The 20,812-nt window shown below is 46.2% G+C and overlaps 1 protein-coding gene across 1 annotated transcript in view; it reads right to left on the reverse strand.

The window, feature by feature from the left end:
- FAAH2 (fatty acid amide hydrolase 2) overlaps nt 1-16,202 on the reverse strand; it is a 137,366-nt gene extending 121,164 nt beyond the window's left edge. The window contains exon 1 of the mRNA XM_083159065.1: nt 15,675-16,202. Within this exon, the coding sequence (XP_083015191.1) occupies nt 15,675-15,854 (180 nt within the window). The 5' untranslated portion in view covers nt 15,855-16,202. The remainder of the gene's footprint in view (nt 1-15,674) is intronic.
- Between the last annotated feature and the right edge of the window lie 4,610 nt (nt 16,203-20,812).

Below are 20,812 nucleotides of genomic sequence, written 5' to 3' on the forward strand. Positions count from 1 at the left end.
AATACACTTGCACGGAGACAAGGACAGCTGACCATACACTGGAGACAACTGAAGCACTAGCAATGGTTCTGAGAGCTCCCAGCATACTTATCCCCACTGGGTGGCCAGGATTGGCCGAGGAAGTATGACAGGGAGATCAGAACCAACAGGATTGGACAGCACAGACATGTGACTGGGAAGAACATGGCAGCCCCCATGTCTGCTATGGCGGGAAAGTGTGTTTGTGCACACCATGCTGGATACTGGGAGCAATGGCGGCGGACAGGTGGATTGCCGTGCACTGGGGACTGTCACTGGGAGACAGGAGGCCGGCAGAGATGACGTCTGGACCGCAAGCTGAACCTGCGGAGGCACTTAGCCGGTAAGAAAGTTTGTCTGACAGATCGTGACATAACGGCTTTTTCTACTTATATCTTTGTCCTCGTGCACCCATTCTGCCCGCTCTGCCCTCGAGCAGAAAACTTTATTTATATGTGCCTGTCAGCATGTCCGTTGGTGCTCCCCTGACAGCGGGGACAATGGGACAGTCTTTGCATCAAAGTTCACTGAGCCTCTTAGCAGAACTCGTCCACTTCCCTCTGAGAGGGGTCCCAGTCCATAATAGTAGTAATAAAAGTCTTTATTCTTTCTATGAAAGTCTCTATCGCCTTCTGTGAAGGCACAGCATATATACTGCACAACCCTTAATGTCCCCTATGGGGATGGCATATAACACAAACAGATATGGCATCTTACACTAGGAATGACTAGCATGGCATCATATGCATGTAGAACATCAATATATATACAATCATCACACATACAGTATTGAGAGGTTTTAGTCTTTCCGGGTAAGTTTTGTGAGGTAGGCTATGTACCATTTTATCCCTTCTTTGTACCGCTCTAATGTATGTACAGTATATACTTTTAGGGATATAGCCTCCAGAACTAGATCCAGTATTCTAGATGCGGTCTTACCAATGACCTATACAGTGGCATTATTACTTCTTCTTTCTTTCTGCTGCTGACTCCTCTCCCTATGTAACGAAGCAACTGACTTCCCTTCTTCATTGCTTTGTTATACCCCTTTTACACCACCTAAAAAAATCCGGTTTAGCGGCGGGTCAGAGACCCGGATCAGCGACGGTGTAAATGGGGTCGACCCGTGTCCATTTACACAGGACCTGTACCCAGGTCCTGACCTGGGTGGAACACGGCTAGGACCCGTGTAGAGGCTGGTATAAATGGTGCCAGCACGGGTTGAGGCAGTGCCGCAGGGGGTCTGTGCGGTGGATGGGCAGTAAGAGGCAGGGTCCCTGCGGCGGATGGGAACTAGTAGCGCTTCCCAACCACCACAGGGACCCAGCTGCTGACTGCCCATCTGCGTCAGGGACCCCACAGCTGCAGGGGGGAGTTACACCTTTAACTTGTGTGCGTCCAGAGGCTCCCCCTTGACAACGAGCAATTCCTTCCCCCCCCCCCTTGTCAACGAGCAATCCCCCCTTGGCAACGAGCAACCATCCTCCCCTTGGCAACGAGTAATTCCCACCCTCCCCTGGCTCATTGTAAACGGTAATATCTGGGAAAGGGAAAGGGACATTTTGTCTCTGCACAAGTATCACTGTTAATTGCAAAAAAATATGTATGTATCCAAATGTAATGTTCCACAGTAGAAAAAAAATATTAGATACTAGCGTATCTGTTGATTATGAGAGTGGAGGTGCTCCCTAGAGAGTGATATGATGCTAGAAAGAAAGACAGAAAAGAACTCTCTCTTTTTTAGGGGCACAACTTGTTGATTATATAGTGTTTTTATTAAAAATTTACTTTTATGTAAATTCTGTTTAAAATATTGGGAGCCAACTATCAGGACAAAGACATTTATACATTCAAGACATACTGTAGTACATACAACTCCTAAATGGTGTAAATGGTACACACCCAAGTGCTGTGCATGAGGGAGGACATCCCCCCCCCCCGCGTGCGACATCCTGTATATGCACTTGCCGATGCCGGGTCCCGCCATCACCAATTTTTTGACATTGCTGGATGTGAGATAAATATTAACAACAATATAATATTAACAATAATATAATATTGATATTTATTACCCGTTATTTATATAGCGCACACATAATCCGTAGCACATTCACATCAGTCACTGTTTTAGTGGAGCTTACAATCTATATTCCCTACCAGATGTTTACACACAGACACACACACACACACACACACACACACACACACACATTCATTTAGGGTTCATCTTTGTTTTACAAGAAAGATGAACCCTAAAATGAATTAACCTACCAGTAAATTTTGGGATTGTGGGAGGAAACCGGAGTACCACGCAAGGTCCGGGAGAATATACAAACTCCACACAGTAAGAGCCATGCTGGGAACTGAACCCATGCTTCCACTTTTAGGCCGGGGTATAACATTCGCCCTTTTCCAGTCCTCTGGAATTACTCCTGTAGTTAGTGACTGGTTGAATATTTCAGGTAATGGGGCCATCAGAAGCCCTTTAAGCTCTTTTAGTATACTTGGATGTATCTCATTTCGCCCTATTGATTTATCCACATTTAGTTTTGATAGTTAGGACCTTCTCCTCTGTAAATGTACTTATTTTATTTCCCTAAATATCCCTGCGACTTAACTGTGGCCCCTCTCCCTATTTTTCAGTAGTGAATACTGAGCAAAAATAATTATTAACCCTTTGAGTGCCAACGTTGCTGTGAGAGATGCGCAAAATGCCAGTGCAATAGTCGAGGAATATGAATTCGTTATTGCCGGCAAATGATGTTGAAGTTTAGGATAAATATTGCTGTGAGCGAGGCTTGCATTTTTAGTGGATATTTTGCACATCTCTCACAGCAAAGTTGGCACATAAAGGGTTAAGATGAACTTCTGTATTACATTGTCTCCCTCAACAAGACTCCCATTGCCTGTCTTTAGTCAAAATATTCTGCCTTATGCTTTTCTCCTTTACTTATATACCTAAAATGTGTTTTGCCTCCTTTACCCACTGACTGGGCCATTTTCTCCTCAGCCTGTGCCTTTGCACATCAGATTACCTTCTTAAGGCCCCCCGATAGGTCGACAGGGTCTAAATGTCGACATGGAAAGGGTCAACAGGGTTTACAGGTCGACAGGGAATAGGTTGACATGGTCAAAAGGTCGACATGAAAAGGGTCAACATGCATTTTTTGACTACATTTTCAGCCATGTGACATGTGCTGACAGGTGGTATTTCATGCCCTACCATCCACTAGGGCATGGAGGAAGAATAAAATAGTGTGCCGAGCGCAGCTTAGACAGTGTCCATGTTGACCTATGTCCTAAAAAAATATGAAAAAAACTAATGTTGACCTGTCGACCCTTTTCATGTTGACCCTTAGACCCTGTCGACCATTTGTGGTCAACCATATGACTGTCTATGATGAGACAGTCTATGATGCATACCATAACCGTAAAAGCATAGCAGTCCCACCAAGTTTCAAGTCCAGAAGGGAAGCTATATATGAGTGCCTCTGAGGTTTAGGTGGTGATCCCTAAATAGATAGGCTTGCTTGAAGAGGTGAGTTTTCAGGGCATGCTTGAAAGTTTGGAGGCTAGTAGAGAGTATTATTGTGTGTGGAAGGGCATTACATAGGGTGGGTGCAGCTCTATGAAAGTCCTGTAACCGTGAGTAGGAGCTAGTGATCCGTGCAGAAGAGAGGCACAGATCTTGAAATACTGAAGTAGTCAAATAATATCTAAAAGAAAGTGGTAAAGACGCCATTATGATACATTTTCGAAGTGAAGCGATACACTTCATTTTGAAAAAAAAATTTAGTTCAAAGAATGTTTCTATAAACAGAGAGAAGGGACAGCTATGAGGACTCGCTTTGCACCAGGATACATGAACATATGTTTATGGGACACTGGGAGGAACACCACATCTGGAACTATAAACCCATATGCTGCAAATAGAAATAAATTGGGTTATATATATATATATATATATATATATATAGAGTGAAAAAACGACGGAGCCCTCGAGCTCCGAAACGTTTTCTACTGCACATGGAATAAATATTCCAGATTCATTCACCTGATTTTCCAGTCTCCGAGTGCCGCTGATTTTTTCACTCTATATATACCCTGAGGAGCCTTCCCCTCTGGCTAGGAGGGCACCGGAGCAAGTACCCACGGGCATCTACCTTTAAGACCTGAGTGCCGGCCTCTCTCTGGATTATATATATATATATATATATATATATATATATATATATATATATATATAGGGGTAGTGTTCATTCTAGCACCCGCCATCTTTGAAAACCCATGCAGTTACTCTTTCCTGCCTTGGGTGTCGCTGTCTGTTGTGGTGTTTCTAGCACAGGTCTGGTTTGCATATCGGTGCTGATATACAGACCACACTGTGCTAGAAGTACCAGACAGCGACACCCCAGGCAGGGAAGAGGAACTGCATGGGTCTTCAAAGATGGCAAGTGCTAGAATGAACACTATAGGGTTTTTTTCACTTAAAGTTGGATCCATTCCGCTCACCTGGCCAGCGCTGGGACTGGGTGACCAACGGAGGATGTGGCGGGACAGCAAAGAGGGCGCTGGGTGAGCTACTGCTGATCACACAGCATGGGGCGGGACTGCATGAGCGACAGGAGGTGGCTACGGGAGGCGGGCAGAAGGAAAAACAGACAAACTATGTATTTATATCAAAGAAAATATAAAGACACACAAAAAATTTAATCAAACCGACTGACAAAAATAATTACAGTACATATCCCAACCACAAGTAATCACACACACACACACACACACACACACCCATTATGTCTGAAAAGCGTACTGAAAAGCCTACAACAATGGGTTATTCTGATCAACAAGCTGAACAGATGAAACAAAAGATTTACAGCCAAAGGGTATAACCCAAGCGTAGTAGAAGCCAACAGTGTAGAAATGAAAAATGAGGAAAGGGTTGACCTTATCTCTTAAAAGGAAAATAGAAGCAAACAAAATGAAGTCTGCAGTTTATTGCGCAATTTATTAACCAATACAAACAAATATATAGACATGAAAACAACCTATAAAATACCGCAGTACCGTAAATAAGATAAGGACAAGTGAAAAGGAGCGGCTTTACAGATGCAGAATGTCCCATGTGGAAAGCCCATAAGAAAACACAAAGGACAGTAGAAGTAGTCAAATCAGGAAGTGACATGCCTTTTAAAAATAAGGATTTACAACCTGCAATACGGGGTAGAAGTGCAAAAGTCTCAGGGACGAAAAAACATTAGAATGGTTTACATTAATTTGACCATTCATTACTTCCCACATCCTATCCTATAATGTTCCAGCAACTGTTGGGGACAACACGCTAAGGGCTTGATTCAGCTTTGTTAGCAAAGCAACAAAAGCACACAATTAGGCAAAACCATGTTGCACTGCATGTCGAGCTGATGTAACATGTGCAGAGAGAACTAAAATCTAAATTGCAGTGTAAAAATAAAGCAGTCCAATATCTGTGGGCTACATGAAGAAGCAAAGCATATTTACCGTGCACAGAAACAATATAAACTTGCCTTTTCACATTACTGAATCCTCCAGACACAAAATAAACTTGCCTTTTCACATTACTGAATCCTGCCCTATATGAGCTTAGAAATCCAGTCATTTATTCATCAGTCTACAAGTCATTTGCCTAATAAACATCCACCTTTGTGCCGAATCTCAGGCTCCGATTCTACTTACGTAAGATTAGTAAGAACAGTACTACTAATTAATTAGATAATAGGAGTTAAAATCCAGACATGGAACTAGAAAGAAAAACACCTTAATAATAAAGAAAAAATCAAGATGGATTTAAACAGAGAAAGGACAGTCCATGAAATCACATAAGACTCGGTGGTACTTATGTAGTATCTGGGCGTCCGATTTTGTGATTGTATGCCTTACCTTAAGGCATACAATCAGATGCGATGCGATTCGATGCGATTTTGCATAGGATTCAATGTTAAGAAGGTCCTGTTCATTTCCCCACTATCCAAGTGGGCATAGAGTTGATTTTATATAGCGTGGCGAGCGCAGCGAGCCACCGAGCCCGAAGCGTGGCAAGCGAAGCGAGCCCCGCGAGGGGACGCATATTTCTTAAAAAGTATTCTGTGTCCCCTCGCGGGGCTCTGTCCGCTCGCCACGCTTCGGGCTCGGTGGCTCGCTACGCTCGCCACAGGTTTATATCCAACTCCATGCCCACTTGGATAGTGGGGAAAGGAAAAGGACCCCTTTTTCCCATTGAATTCTATGTTAAAATGGACTCATACCATTTTAACATTGAATCCTATGGAAAAATCTTGACCATCGCATCGCATACGATTTGGTCGCATCAATGCTAGCAAAAAGCATCTTGTTTTACACCCCTGCAACTAAAGTAGTCTATGTTCACACATTAAAGTGGATCCCTCCTGTCAGGAATCGTGGTTTTCATGGTAATCCCACTGGCCGTTCACCCTGCGCTGCTGAAATGGTTTGTCAAGATGTCCTTGTGTCTGTTCCCGCGTGGTAGTATGTCGCACGGCATTGTTGGCCATACTTCCATGACACCTCCAATCAAATGACCATTGCTCACCTCACAGTGAGCCTAGGTATGATCATATGCCACAGTCAGAATCTGGTGAATCCGCTTCCTGGTTCTGCCCTAATCACTGCTGCAGTAAGCAGCCAATCAGGCACTCTGCGGGATATAAGCAGGCAACCCAGACACCTCCAGTGCCTTGGACACTGGAGGTGTCTGGGAGGCCAGTTCTCCCAAGGATCTACTTGCTCCTGGTCACACTTCTGATGCCAGATTGACACCTGCGGTTCTACACTTCTTATTATAGTCTCTGTGCTCAGTCCGGGATAAGTGCGGATGGTATAATGGTTAGCATTACTGCCTCACAGCACTGAGGTCATGGGTTCAATTCCCACCATGGCTCTAACTGTGCTGAGTTTGTATATTCTCCCCGTATTTGCGCGGGTTTCCTCCGGGTGCTCCGGTTTCCTCCCACAATCCAAAAATATACTGGCAGGTTAATTGGCTCCCAACAAAATTAACCCTAAAATGAATGTGTGTGCGCGTGTACATGTGGTAGGGAATAGATTGTAAGCTCCAATGGGGCAGGGACAGATGCGAATGTTCAACTATACTCTGTAAAGCGTTGCGGAATCGGTGTGCGCTATATAAGAAACTGTTAATAAATAAATAAGTCTGATAACTGTTGATGCACAGTCTGATATCCAGTTGCCATTGATACACAGTCCAATACCCAGTTGTCATTGGTACACAGTCAGGGTATTCGCCATTTTCCAATTCTCCTATGAACACAGGACCTGACACCTACACGACAGACTGGCCTAATTTAGGCCCGAACTTTATAGCGACGCATGCCATAAAATACATATGTTTAGTACTTTGAGAAATTATCAGACCATAATGCGCATGTGTAGTACAGATCTGAGACCGGAGGAGACAGTACGCATCAGATGGCCAATGATTGACAGTCTGATGCCATTTGGGACGGAAACAGCCTCCATTTCCCAAAATAAACGCGTGTTGTCGCCATTGAGGGGGGAGTCCAAGATCTCTATCGGAGGATGTAAATTTCCTGCCCTCTTTGTTGTAGCTGCGGTGTCTGGCTTGAATGGCCTCATAGGTCACACAGCCGGCTGATGATGTTGCACAAGGAGTTGCTGCACCCTAGTAAGGTGTGACTCCTCTTGCTGCATTAGCATATTAGAGCTATCGCTGCTGCTTCCATGTACGCAGCAGAGATAGCTATTTCATTCATATCTGAATCAGGCCCACTGTGCAAAAGGATTAATATAATTCATTAATTAAATAAAAAGGCTTTGTGTGGATGCTAAACTATTGCTTGGTGCTGTTATGGCTTTGATTAAGCATGATCAGGTGACTACAGGGCAAAGTGCACATAACAATGTACTGTACTTTTACACCAAATTGCACCTATAACTGCAACTAAGTGTATGGCTTAGATATGTCCTGCAATGATAGATGGATAGAGTACCTAGATTGGAATGCTAAGCTTAACCAGCAACCTAGTTTATTGATATATACTATTTATGTGCTTATGGTGTGTACACACGTCAGGATATGCCGTGAGATGCGAGTCCCGACACGATCAGATCGTATCGGCACTCGCATCGCACAGCATGCATGCAGAGGGACAATTTAGACTATATAGTGCAGATCTGCACTATATAGTCTTGGCTGCCCTCTCTATTTCACTGCCGATTTGCGCTCACACGGGAGTGCGCATCGGCAGTAGGGATGTGCACGGCCACTTTTCGGGTTTTGGGTTCTGATTACCTTGAGGTTTTGGGTTCTAATGGGTTTTGGCAAAACACCTCCTAAGTGTTTTGTGTTTGGATTTTTTGGGTTCTGATTTTTTGTTAAAAAAGCATAAAAACTGCTAAAATCGCAGAATTTTCGGAGAATCAGAGAAAGGACTGTCACATTGTGACCTACATTTATCCAGAGCCCTCACTCATCACATCCTGACATCCCTGGGAACGACTGCATCTCCTACAACGCACAGCCGCCACCTACTTAAAGTGTCTGCAAGCCGTTAAATACTGGAGAAGAAGGTCCTGTCACAAACACCAACAGGTTAGTGAGGCTTGCTCCCCGCACTACCCACAGCAGAGGCTCGCCACATACAGCTAGAGCCTGAGCGTGTCGTAGCGAGCTCACCTATCGAAAACCTTCCCTCTGCGGCAAATAAGTATTTTCTAGATTTACACATAAAGGAACATTGCGGCCAGTTTCATTGTGCAGTCTGTCCCCTATGGTGATTAAGACACCCATCCAACTCTCAGGGTGTCCTGGTATTTTTACCAGTTAAAGCAATAAGTTCTTTTGGCTCTGACAAAATTGCCATACATTTACCTCTTCAAAAGGAAATTTGGAGGACTAATTATTTTTATTTTCTTCTTTTTTTTCAATCAATACACAAACCCTGGTGCGCACAGGGTTGTGTGTTTAGGAAAATTGGGAATCCCAGTATATATCCTTACAAATTGAGTGATTTGGAGCCGGATATCATCAATTATACTTTTGGTCATTTATTGTGATTTTTTTATACATTTTGAGTTTCATATATTAGTACAATTGTACATTTCCAAGGAGATAGATTATTATTAATTTTAATTGTGTGTATTTTTTATATTTATTTTTATTTCTATTTTTATGTGTATTTTTACAATAAACTGTAATAATTTTTCAAAATTGTGTGGCGCTCTCTAAACATCTTTTATTAATTTAAAACATTGCTATAACCATTAATTTTAGATCATTTATTCTTCTGTCTTTATTGACAATTTCCAGAATTGTCTCTGGGAGCGGCCAATATCTCAATTGATCAGATTTGTTTATCTTCAGTGTGTATGTATTTGTGTATGTATGTGTACATGTATGTGTATATGTATATACACTGAGTAGTGGATTTATTGAAAGTGATCGCGCCCGATTATATTCTTTTTATGACTATATAGTCTTGGCTGCCCTCTCTATTTCACTGCCGATTTGCGCTCACACGGGAGTGCGCATCGGCAGTAGGGATGTGCACGGCCACTTTTCGGGTTTTGGGTTCTGATTACCTTGAGGTTTTGGGTTCTAATGGGTTTTGGCAAAACACCTCCTAAGTGTTTTGTGTTTGGATTTTTTGGGTTCTGATTTTTTTGTTAAAAAAGCATAAAAACTGCTAAAATCGCAGAATTTTGGTTTTTATTTTTTGCTCTTACGCTATATTAACCTCAATAACATTAATTTCCACTAATTTCCAGTCTATTCTGAACAGCTCACACCTTACAATATTGTTTTTAGGGCAAAAGGTTGCACCGAGGTAGCTGGATAACTATGATAAGCCACACAAGTGTGCGGCACAAACACTAGACTGATATGGCACACTTAGCATACCCTCTAGGCTGATACTGCACACCTAGAATTACCCCTGGACTGATATGGCACAGGTAGCATCACCCCTGGACTGATACGGCACATTTAGCATTACCCCTGGACTGATATGGCACACTTAGCATCCTCCCTAGTCTGATACGGCACACCTAGCATCACCCCTGGACTGATTTGGCACGCTTAGCAACACCCCTGGACTTAAACATCACACTTGGCAGCACCCCATGAATTATACGGCAGACTTGGCTTACCCCAGGAATTATTTGGCAGACTTGGCTCACCCCTGGACTGATATGGCACACTTAGCATCACCCCTGGACTGATACGGCACACTTAGCATCACCCCTGGACTAATACAGCACACTTGGCAGCACCCCATGAATTATACGGCAGACTTGGCTTACCCCAGGAATTATACGGCACAGATGGTGGCACCCCTGTGATACAGCACACATGGAATTATACGGCACAGATGGCGGCACCCCTGGACTGATACGGCACACAATGGCGGCAGGCATGGAATTATACGGCAGACAAATTCCTGCAGTAAAAATAAAAATTTGTATTCTTTTAATTATAAAAAAGAGCAGCACACCTTACTTAGTAACACCCCATGAATTATACAGCACTCTTGGCTCGCCCCTGGACTACAGCACATTTAACAGCCCTTGCAGTAAAAAAAAACAAAAAACCTTATTTTTATTTTCATTAAAAAAAAAGGGCAGCTCCCCTGGTCTGATATGGGACACATGGGGCACCCCTGTAATTATACGGCACACATGCGGGCACCCCAGGACTGATACAGGACACATGGGGGCACCCATGGAATTATATGGCACACATGCGGGCACCCCTGGACTGATACAGGACACAAGGGGGCACCCATAGAATTATACGGCACATATGCGGGCACCCCTGGACTGATACAGCACACATATGGGCACCCCTGGATGGATACAGTACACATGCGGGCACCCCTGGACTGATACAGTACAAATGTGGGCACCCCTGGACAAATACAGCACACATGTGGGCACCCCTGGATGGATACAGTACAAATGTGGGCACCCTGGACTGATGCAGCACACATGCGGGCACCCTGGACTTATACTGTGCACTGGCAGCAGTCATTTAATTTTTTTTTTTTTTTTTTGCTTAATTAAAATAATGTAGCCCCCTCTGTAGCACTAGCAGCAGCCCTCTATGCATAAATCATCCCCCCCAACATTTCATCCCCCCAGCATGTTTCCCCAGCAGCTCAGCTCAGCAGACCCCACGGACACATCCGTGCTGTCTGAAATCACCAGCCTGTTTGAAAATGGCGCCGACCGCCGGGAACTATACATCCCCAGGTCTCGCGAGAATCCGACAGCGGGAAGATGATGTCCGGCCTCGTTTTGAACTCAGAAAAATGGCGGCGACCATCGAACTCCCTGGATCCGGCCTCGGATCAGGTAAGTTCGTGGGGGTTCCGATCTCTAGGATCCGAACCCGCTCATCTCTAATCGGCAGCACATCGGGCTCGCAAGCCCTAAAAAAGCGTGCGATCTGCATGCAATATAGCTTCCGATGTTCACTATACCGGCAACATCGGAAGCCATATCTTACCGTGTGTACGTACACACCATTAGTTACAGTATTATTATTATAATTTTATTTATAAGGCGCCACAAGTGTTTTGCAGTGCCTTACAAAGGAACTGTACAGGGAGACAAAGCTTTGCATAACATTGAATAAATAACAAAAATAGAGTACAAATAAAGAGCACCACAGTTCAATACACATTACAGCTTAAATATAAGTAGTGAGGACTCAATTAACATAGTAATTGCATAGTATGCAAACGAAGATGGTCACAGAGTGTTTGAGTATAGGGGAGCTGTGAGTGAAATGTGAAGAGAAGAGGGCATTGACAACAGGAGGGAAGAGGGCCCTGCTCGGAGGAGCTTACAATCTAGTCGCAATGTGATGTCACATTGACATCAACATGGCATTAAATGGCCCTATATTTAAACAACAAGCATTCCTACAACAACAAAAAAAACAAAATAGAACAACTAGAAATGTGTGGTAGCATTTTGTTTACCTAAAAACAAATATGCGAAATAAGACCTCCGCTCAATAACCTGGTACTTATGTATTATCTGGACTCCCATGTTAAATGAACCCCATTTTTTCATACCCCTACTATCCAACTACGCATGCAGTTGATCTTATATAGTGTGGCGAGCGCAGCGAGCCACCGTGCCCGAAGCTTGGTAAGCGCAGCGAGCCCCGCAAGGGGACGCGGTCTCATAAGAAAAACGGGAGTCCAGATATTACATTAGTTCCAGTAACCTTAACAATAATCAAAGCACTCTATTAATGACCTAATACGGAAGGGGAAACGGTCATCTGTCAGAAGAGATTTAGGTCGACTGTCATTAGGTCGACCCTGGAAGGTCGACCGGCCCCAAGGTCATCAGGGTTAAAGGTCGACATGGGTTAAGGTCGACATGGGTCAAGGTCGACATGGGCCAAGGTCGACATGGGCCAAGGTCGACATGAGTTTTTCACTGTTTTTTGAGCCGACAGGCGGTATTTCATGCCCTACCATCCACTAGGGCATGGTGGGAGAATAAAAAAGTGTGCCGAACGAAGCATCACGAGCAAAGCGATGCGAGGGGCTGCGGTTCAACTCCAACTGTGTCCATGTCGACTGTGTCGACATTCGGGTAAAAAAAACAGTGAAAACCTCATGTCAACCTAATGATTGTCGACCTAGAACCATGTACACCTTGGCCCATGTCAACCTTACGACATGTCGACCGTGACCCATGTCGACCTTTAACCCTGTCCACCTTGGGGCCAGTCGACCTTCCGGGGTCGACCTAATGACTGTAGTTCTAAGTCTCTTCTAACAGATGTACCGATTCCTACAGAATATGTGGCACTCACCTGCCTGGCCAGTAAAAAACTGCTTAAAATTATAGTATAGTACGAAAACTTTGCAAACATGTTTCTAAAGCCCATACACAAACCTTTTTTTATTTTTAAAGCTATCGCTCAGAACGGCCATTTTTAATGATGTGCGAGCACACACAATATTAACATACACACCAGACGATATTAATAATATCGTTGAGCAGAACGATATCATTGAGCATACACACTAGATGATATTAACGATATCATTATCATTCATATCATTAACAATATATTGTCTAGCGTGTATGGGTTTTAAAGCCCCATACACACTAGAGGATATTTTAAGAGATAATGCTCAGAAGCCCCGATCTTTTGAAATATCCTCTAGTGTGTATGCTCAGTGTCGTTAATGACATGCAACCCCCCTCCCCCCTTCGACTGTACATGCAGGTCACTTTGGCTATACAGTGTTAGCAAAAACACGCTTTAGTGCATATTTTTCTCCAAATTGATCACCGGGGACTCAGTTTCTCAGGTACTTGTGTAGTTTCACGGCGCCGCCGTGCGCACAGTCTGTTATGGAACTTGGCAGCCTGCCAGAGTCTGGTCGCATGCCGCTCTAGCTGTTCTCAGAGCTACGTTACCAGCGTAGCGTGTGCGCATGCCGCTATAGCTGTTCTCAGTGCAGCGCTACGTTATCAGCGTAGCGTAGCGTCTAATTCCGTCTAAACTCAGCACACCACTATCAAAGGGTGTGCCCGAAATGCAGATGCTACAATTTAGACGCTTTAGCGTCTGAATCCATATGCACTGTGCAAAACACTCTTAAACCTGTCGACAGTGGCACTAGTCGACGCAACAGCTGTCAACCTTGTAAATCCCACTATCCACGCCCACCCGAAGCGTGGCGAGCGGCGGCGGTACGCGTCCTACGACCTTTTCATACCCCCACTATCCACGTCGGCATGGAGTTGAGAATAGAAAGTGTGGCGAGCGCAGCGAGCCACCGTGCCCGAAGCGTGGCAAGCGCACGCGGATACCTTCACAGGTATCCGCGTCCCCTCGCGGGCTTCACAGGTGTCCGCGTCCCCTCGCCACACTTTCAATTCTCAACTCCACGCCGACGTGGATAGTGGGGGTATGAAAAGGTCGTAGGACGCGTACCGCCGCCGCTCGCCACGCTTCGGGTGGGCGTGGATAGTGGGATTTACAAGGTCGACAGCTGTTGCGTCGACTAGTGCCACTGTGGGACGGTTTAAATAGTGTACCCCTAGACCCAGGTAATTTAGATGCTTTAGCGTCTAAATTTAGATGTACCCCTAGTCCCAACTAAATTCAGAGGCTTTAGCGTCTAAGTCCAGAAACCCCCCGGCTTCTTAGCGTCTAGCAGGTAGTCCAGGTTTCAGATGCGAAAGCGTCTAAGTTTTAGCGTCTGCATGGGGGACACGACCCCTTCATAGCGGCTAGCAGATAGTCGGGTTTCAGACGCTTTATCGTCTGAATCCTGACTCCCCCTTCTTTAGCGTCTGCATGGGGGACTCCCCCTTTGGTAGCGGTGTGCCGGTGGGGTGCCCACTTTTACATGCCCCCGTTGTCAGTGCTGCCCAGGCGCTGCCTATTTCACTGTGGAACTACAAGTCCCAAAATGACCTGTCAGCGCCTGGGCAGCACGCTGCCCCCCGTCTGTCCCCGGCCGTCATTTAATAGGACAGCCGCACAGATGTTACCGTCGGCGCTGCGCTGTGTGACTTGCGCATGGCAGTCACTGATTTTTTTTGCAAGGCAAGCTAAAATCCGGGAGGATCCTATACATTCCCGGGAGACCGGGAGAAAGAATCAAAAAGCGGGATACTCCCGCGAAATGCGGGAGGGTCGGCAACCCTGAGTAACATCCATTCGCAGGCCGGGGGGATCCACCCACAATTTTTGATGGTCGACGACTATCAAAAGATGTGGAAGGTGCACGCATATGTAAGGTTCCTTATATATGCGTACACGCTGGGAAGGAAATGGGTGGGCAGCTGACATCCGATGATGTCAGCTGCCCGCCACCAGCACTCACGCCATGGCCTCATTAGCATGAGAACACCCAGCGTTCTCTAAGAACGCCCATGAAACGCTGGGCGTTTTCAAATGCTAATGGGGCTGCCCGCCGCCCCTCTCCGCCTCCCATCCGCTATCCTGGGTGCACGCACCCTGCATAAGCACGTGTAATAAATGCGCAGTAAAACAATATGGTCCCAGTGCAAACGCAGCTCTGCTGCGAACAGACCTGAATAAGGTCTTTAGTGTTTTCAATATATCATTAATGTTCCGAAAGTGAACCTGTTCTTTCTACATGATCCCATGATAAATAATAAAACACAAGCTCCTGATTCTGTCACAGGCGGGACTATGTAAAAACCGGACCGGACTAAACCCGGACCGCCGGACAGGACATCAAAATCTGCAGTCCGGAGCTTGTAGGGTCCGGTACGGGGGTGTCCTGTCCGGGGGTCCCTGTTATAGCTATCACCAGGGACATGGGGGAGGGGAGATAACAGCCTCCCCGGGTGGTCTGGATCGTCCGGTTTTTGCTACATGCCCGGACTATACAGGGAGGGTTTATTCTACCCCCTCCTCCTCTACTTGGTGACAGGTGTCACAGGCAGCCCTCCGGACAGGACACCCCCCGGACCGGAGGCTACAAGCTCCAAAATGCAGTTTGTTGTCTGGTCCGGCGGTCCGAGGGTTTTGTCCTGTCCGGTTTTCACCCATACCCGTCACAGGCAGCAAACATCTATAGTACGGGTATACTGAGAACAATCAGACTCACCTCTCCTCGCCGGATTCTCTCTGCCAGGACAGAGGCGGGGGTGAGTAACAAGGGGTCGCGGGGAGGATTCACGCCAGGAGGGCTCCAGGAGAAGGTGGACCAGAGGCGAATGAGCAACAGCAGTAACTTGGAGGTCACTTGCAGTAGAAGAATAATGACACGGCGCAGGATTTTCATCATGAAATGCGTATAATTTACCAACAAAACAAGAACCGGGACACAGAAACCGACACGACAACACCTGCTTCTGGGCTCACAATAATAACTTCTTACTAAAGGCGTATGCAGTCATACTGTTAATAGCACTAGATGCATTTTCAGTAACAGGAGTCGCTGAAGACGTTTCAAATCCAGAAAACGTATTCCTGGCATGTAAAGAGTCGTAATGTCAAATACTGCGCTGGCTCAGTCCGCAAAATATAAGAACCTGTATAGTAATATCAATATAATACTAGTGATAATATAGTCCCGTAATTTATCTGTAATAAGAAAGCGCCGCCCGGAGCTATTACAGTGCGGAAGTGCCTACGATTGGTGGAGGTGAGAGAGAAAGAGATGCCGTAGCTGCAGTGTGTAATCAGCAATCAGTGTAATCAGCAAGGAACACAGTGCTGTTTTTTTTTCGACTTTGCCTCCATACCGTAATAGGGAGTCCCAATATACAGTATTATAAATGTATGGGTCGTACAATGGGGGTTTTTCTAGTTCACTGTTTCTGACAAAATCCTTCTTGGAGAGCTGCAGGGATCTCTCCCCTGTACTGTGCACAGAAGCAGACTGCTTATAATACAAATAACAGTCTAGTAATAAACATACATGTGCAGTAGGTGAGCTCTGTCTCTCCCACATCCACCCTCCCTCCTCGCTAGGGTTACCACCCATCCGGGTTTACTGCGGCGAGTCCGGTAATTCAGGCCAACATCCGGAGTCCGGACGGGTGGCTGTCCAAGACTATACAACAGGGGTGGCCAAACCTGTCCTCAAGATCTACCAGCGGTGCATGTTTTCCAGGCAACCTGTGGATCTATAGCAGGAATGAATGCAGCATGTTTTAAAATGAGACAGTTAGTAATGACTACAGCTGTGCACCAGCTAGGTAACCTGGAAAATGTGGACCGTTGGTAGATCTCGAGGATCGGTTTGTCCACCCCTGCTATACAATGTCCTGGATTCGGACGGCCCCGGCTGCAGCGCTGTCCGGGTGATGGGAGGAGAGTCTGCGGCTACGGTGGGTTAGTGTGGGCGGCGGGAGAGACAGGTATTGTCTGGGCTGGCTCGGTCACATCACCCCGTGGTCCGGCAGCCGAGACAGACAGGGGGTCCCGCCAGGGTATGAGAAGTCGCCAGCGGGGTAGGGATGGGCATTGACCATGATGATTTAAAATCATTGATGGTTTGTGGCCGATGTCGAATACTTTTGCCATCGATGTGGTAGTACCAGATGGTTTCCCTACATCGATGGCAAAGGAGAAGCGATGTTTCCTTTTTTTTTTTCTCAAGGTGCCGGAACACTGAGCATAGCTCTGACACCCGGAAGTCCCGCCCCCGTATTCTGATTGGCCCACGGGCCAATAAGTCAAATATAATGGATGACCATCAATAGCTAAAACTATCGATGGTTATCCAACAAATAGTTTGCCACTATCGATGGCTGGGTGCAGAATTGCCATCGATGGCAACCATCGATGGCATCTGCACCAATGGCCATCCCTACGGCGTGGTCCCTCCAGTGCATGGGTAGTTACAGTTTTTTTTCACCCTCCTTGTTTTCTGTCTTCTCCTTCCTGGAGCTACTCTAAGTCACTGGTTCTGCCATTAGCAGTGGCGTAGCTATAGCTCCGCAGCCCCCGCGGTGGCGGGGAGGCGCAGAGAACCTGTGGGCACCGGGGGTCTGCGGGGCTATAGCTACCACTTACCCGCTGCTGTCCAGCTGCATCTGCCTGTCACGGTCCCGTATCTCCCGGCGCCGGCTCCTGCTGCTATAATGAAAATGGACTCTTAGAAAATGGCTGCCCCCCATACTGCAGACAGTGACAGGCCGATACGGCCGGGCAAGTACGTCGAGGGGAGGGAGGGGGCCGAGGGGAGGGGGGCGCCGAAAAATATGCGGCGGGGGGGGGCGGCGAAAATTAGGTAGTTACGCCACTGGCCATTAGATCTCAGTTACATAGGAGATTTGTTAGATGGGATTGAGATAATATCAGAGAAGTGTTGCTTTGCACTGATTGCTTGCTATATGCTCAGCTACACAAGCCATTATTAGTGTACTGAAATGATCACATATAGTCGCACATCGCCACCATTTAATCACCATGGACTGCAGGCGATTAGAGTTCTTCACAGAGATTAATGAGATGAGTAATTAATGGGCATTACTGGCATACTGGAGACAACACAAGGAGCTTTTTCTCCCTTGGATGTTTTCACAGAATAATTATATGAAGTTGTGTTTTGTTTTCTTGAGTGTTTAATTTGAGCAAGTGGAAAGTGACATAACCTTGGTGCCTTTAGCAACCGTACAGCAAACTTAATGATAGAGTTGGAAGTTCCATATCAATTTGCCCCATTTTCTCCTATATTCACTGACCAGCACACATTCCACAGAAACTGCAAGAAAGCTCATTACATTCCCAACATTCCCACATTGCCAATTGTAACCTCATGTTTACCTCTGTCCAAACTATGGGCTGATTCACATTGGATATTGTTTAATTCATGGCCAATCATATTATACTGCAGACAGAGCAGCCATTCGAAATCTTGAGGCCTGGTACACATGTTTTTTGGGTCCCCCAGCCATACCTGGTAGGTATAGGTCCACGTCTCTCCAGTGTCATCTCCACCTGTGTGCCTCAGCCTCTTCACCCCACCTGTCTCTCTCTCAGGCTTATCCCCACCTGTTTCTTTCCAGCCTTATTCCCACCTGTCTCTCTCAGGCTTATTCCTGCCTGTGACTCTCCAGCCTTATCCCCACCTGTTTCTCTCACCCCTTATCCCCACTGGTGCCTTTCTAGCCTTATCCTCACCTGTGTCTCTCCAGCCTTATCCCCTGCCTGTGTCTCCCCAGCCTTATCCCCTGCCTGTGTCTCTTTTGCCTTATCCCGGCTGGTGTCTCTACAGCCTTATCCCCCACTTGTGTCTTTCTAGCCTTATCCCCTGCCTGTGTCTCTCCAGCCTTATCCCCGCTGGTGTCTCTCCAGCTTCATTCCTGCCTGTGCATCTCAGCCTTATCTCCATCTGTATATCTCATCCATATCCCCATCTGTGTCTCTCCAGCCTCATCCTTTGTCTCTAATCATCATCCCCCCCTGCCTGTGTCTTTCAGCCTCATCTTGCCAATGTCCCTCTTCCACATGCCCCCCATATCTGTCAGCACCATCCCCTGCTATCTTGCCAGCTCACCCCCCCCCATCTCTCCAGCGCATCCCCATCTGTCTGTATCTCCTATCATCCCCATGTTTCTGCATCTCCAACCCACCTCCCACAAGACTAACATCCAGTTTTCCTTTCAGCTCCCTACTCCACTTTGGAGCTCCTCTGTTATCCAATAGCATGGAGCATGGGATCATGAGACCACACGTGCTGCAGCAGGAAATGAATTTTTTTTGCATTGGCCACTGGTCTAGTCGCAACCTGACAGTTTGGGGGGTACGGGATCTGGACTACCAAGATTTCTTAGGTGACCCTCAGATTATTGGGGCCTTGTACATGTGTCTCCCTTCTACTCAACTGTAGCCGAGCCTGACTGCAAGAGCGACAGATGTGGTAGGGGCGCGTCCAAACTAAAATCTAACTTGTGTAAAAATAAAGCTGCCCAACATTTGTGGGCTACATGCAAAAGCAGCCAGTATTTACCCTGCTTGCAAAAATAATAAATGTGCTTGCCCCCTTTGCATTGCATCTTGGTATATTCTAATATTTTTTGCTTTGATCTCAACTCTGAATCAGTGCCCTTCCATTTTTTCGCCCATGTATTCGGATGACCTGTTCCAGGTCCTAATTTGAACTGGGTGACAGTGAGTATAGTGACGCCACTGATGATGACATCTAATCTGCAAGTTCTGGCAGATATATTGGAAGAGCTGTACTAAGCCTTGAAAAAGTGATAAACTTACTATTAAATGAGAGTAATAAACCAACCAATCAGCTCCCAACTGTGTTTAATATAACGTGTAGTGGGCATTACGGTGTTTGGTATAATGTTTAATGGGCATTATGGTGTTTGGTATAACATGTAATCGACATTACGGTGTGTGTCATAACATGTAATGGGCATTATGGCATGTGGTATAGTATGTAATGGGTGTGTGACGTGTAATCGCCATTATGGTCAAATATTTTGACGAGCGCCTTCGACGCATGCTGTCCATGTTATCCCTACTTTAGAAAAAAACTGCGTCCTGGCATAACAAGTAATGGGCATAATGTGTAATGGGCTTCACGGTGTGTGGCATAACATGTAATGAGCATTATGGCATGTGTTACACTATAATGGGTGTGACGTGTAATCAGCATTATGTTGAAAATTTTTGACGTGCACCTTCGGCCAGCACTGCCCATGTTGTCCCTCCTTTAGAAAAACTTCTTGAGTCCTGGCATAACATGTAATGGGCATTGCAGTGTATGGCGTAACATGTAATAGGCATTACTGTGTGTGATGTACTATGTAACTGGCATTATGGTGTGCAAAGTCAAGAATGAAATAGAAGCAAAGGTAAAAAACCAACAACATAAGATGGGTCAAGGGGCGGGGCTGGGGGCAGGCCAGTGGGTCGGCTGTGGGTGTGTCAAGGGGCGGGCCACTGTCCGAGAATCTCTGAGCACAAAGGTGGTAACCCTACTACTCGCTGCAGTCGGGGACTGGAATGTACAGCAGTACTTTGAGCACAGGCAGAAGTTCAAGAGCCCAGAGTGATTCTTCAGTAAATGGGGGCTCCTGTACATTCCCTTCCAAGATAGCAGCAGAGGGGGGAGAGAAAGAGCCATACCTCCCAACAGTACCTCTTTCCATGGGAATGTTCCCGCATCCCGCCCGGGGCCGGCTTGGTCCTACGGTGCTGGTGGTGGTGGGGTGGGGGGGGGTTTGTTGGGAGTCCTCCCTGTCATCAGTTGAGCAGCAGTGAATAGAGGGGTTGGGG

The sequence above is a fragment of the Crinia signifera genome, chromosome 9 (assembly GCF_055691185.1).
Source record: "Crinia signifera chromosome 9, ASM5569118v1, whole genome shotgun sequence".
NCBI classification, from domain to species: Eukaryota; Metazoa; Chordata; class Amphibia; order Anura; family Myobatrachidae; genus Crinia; species Crinia signifera.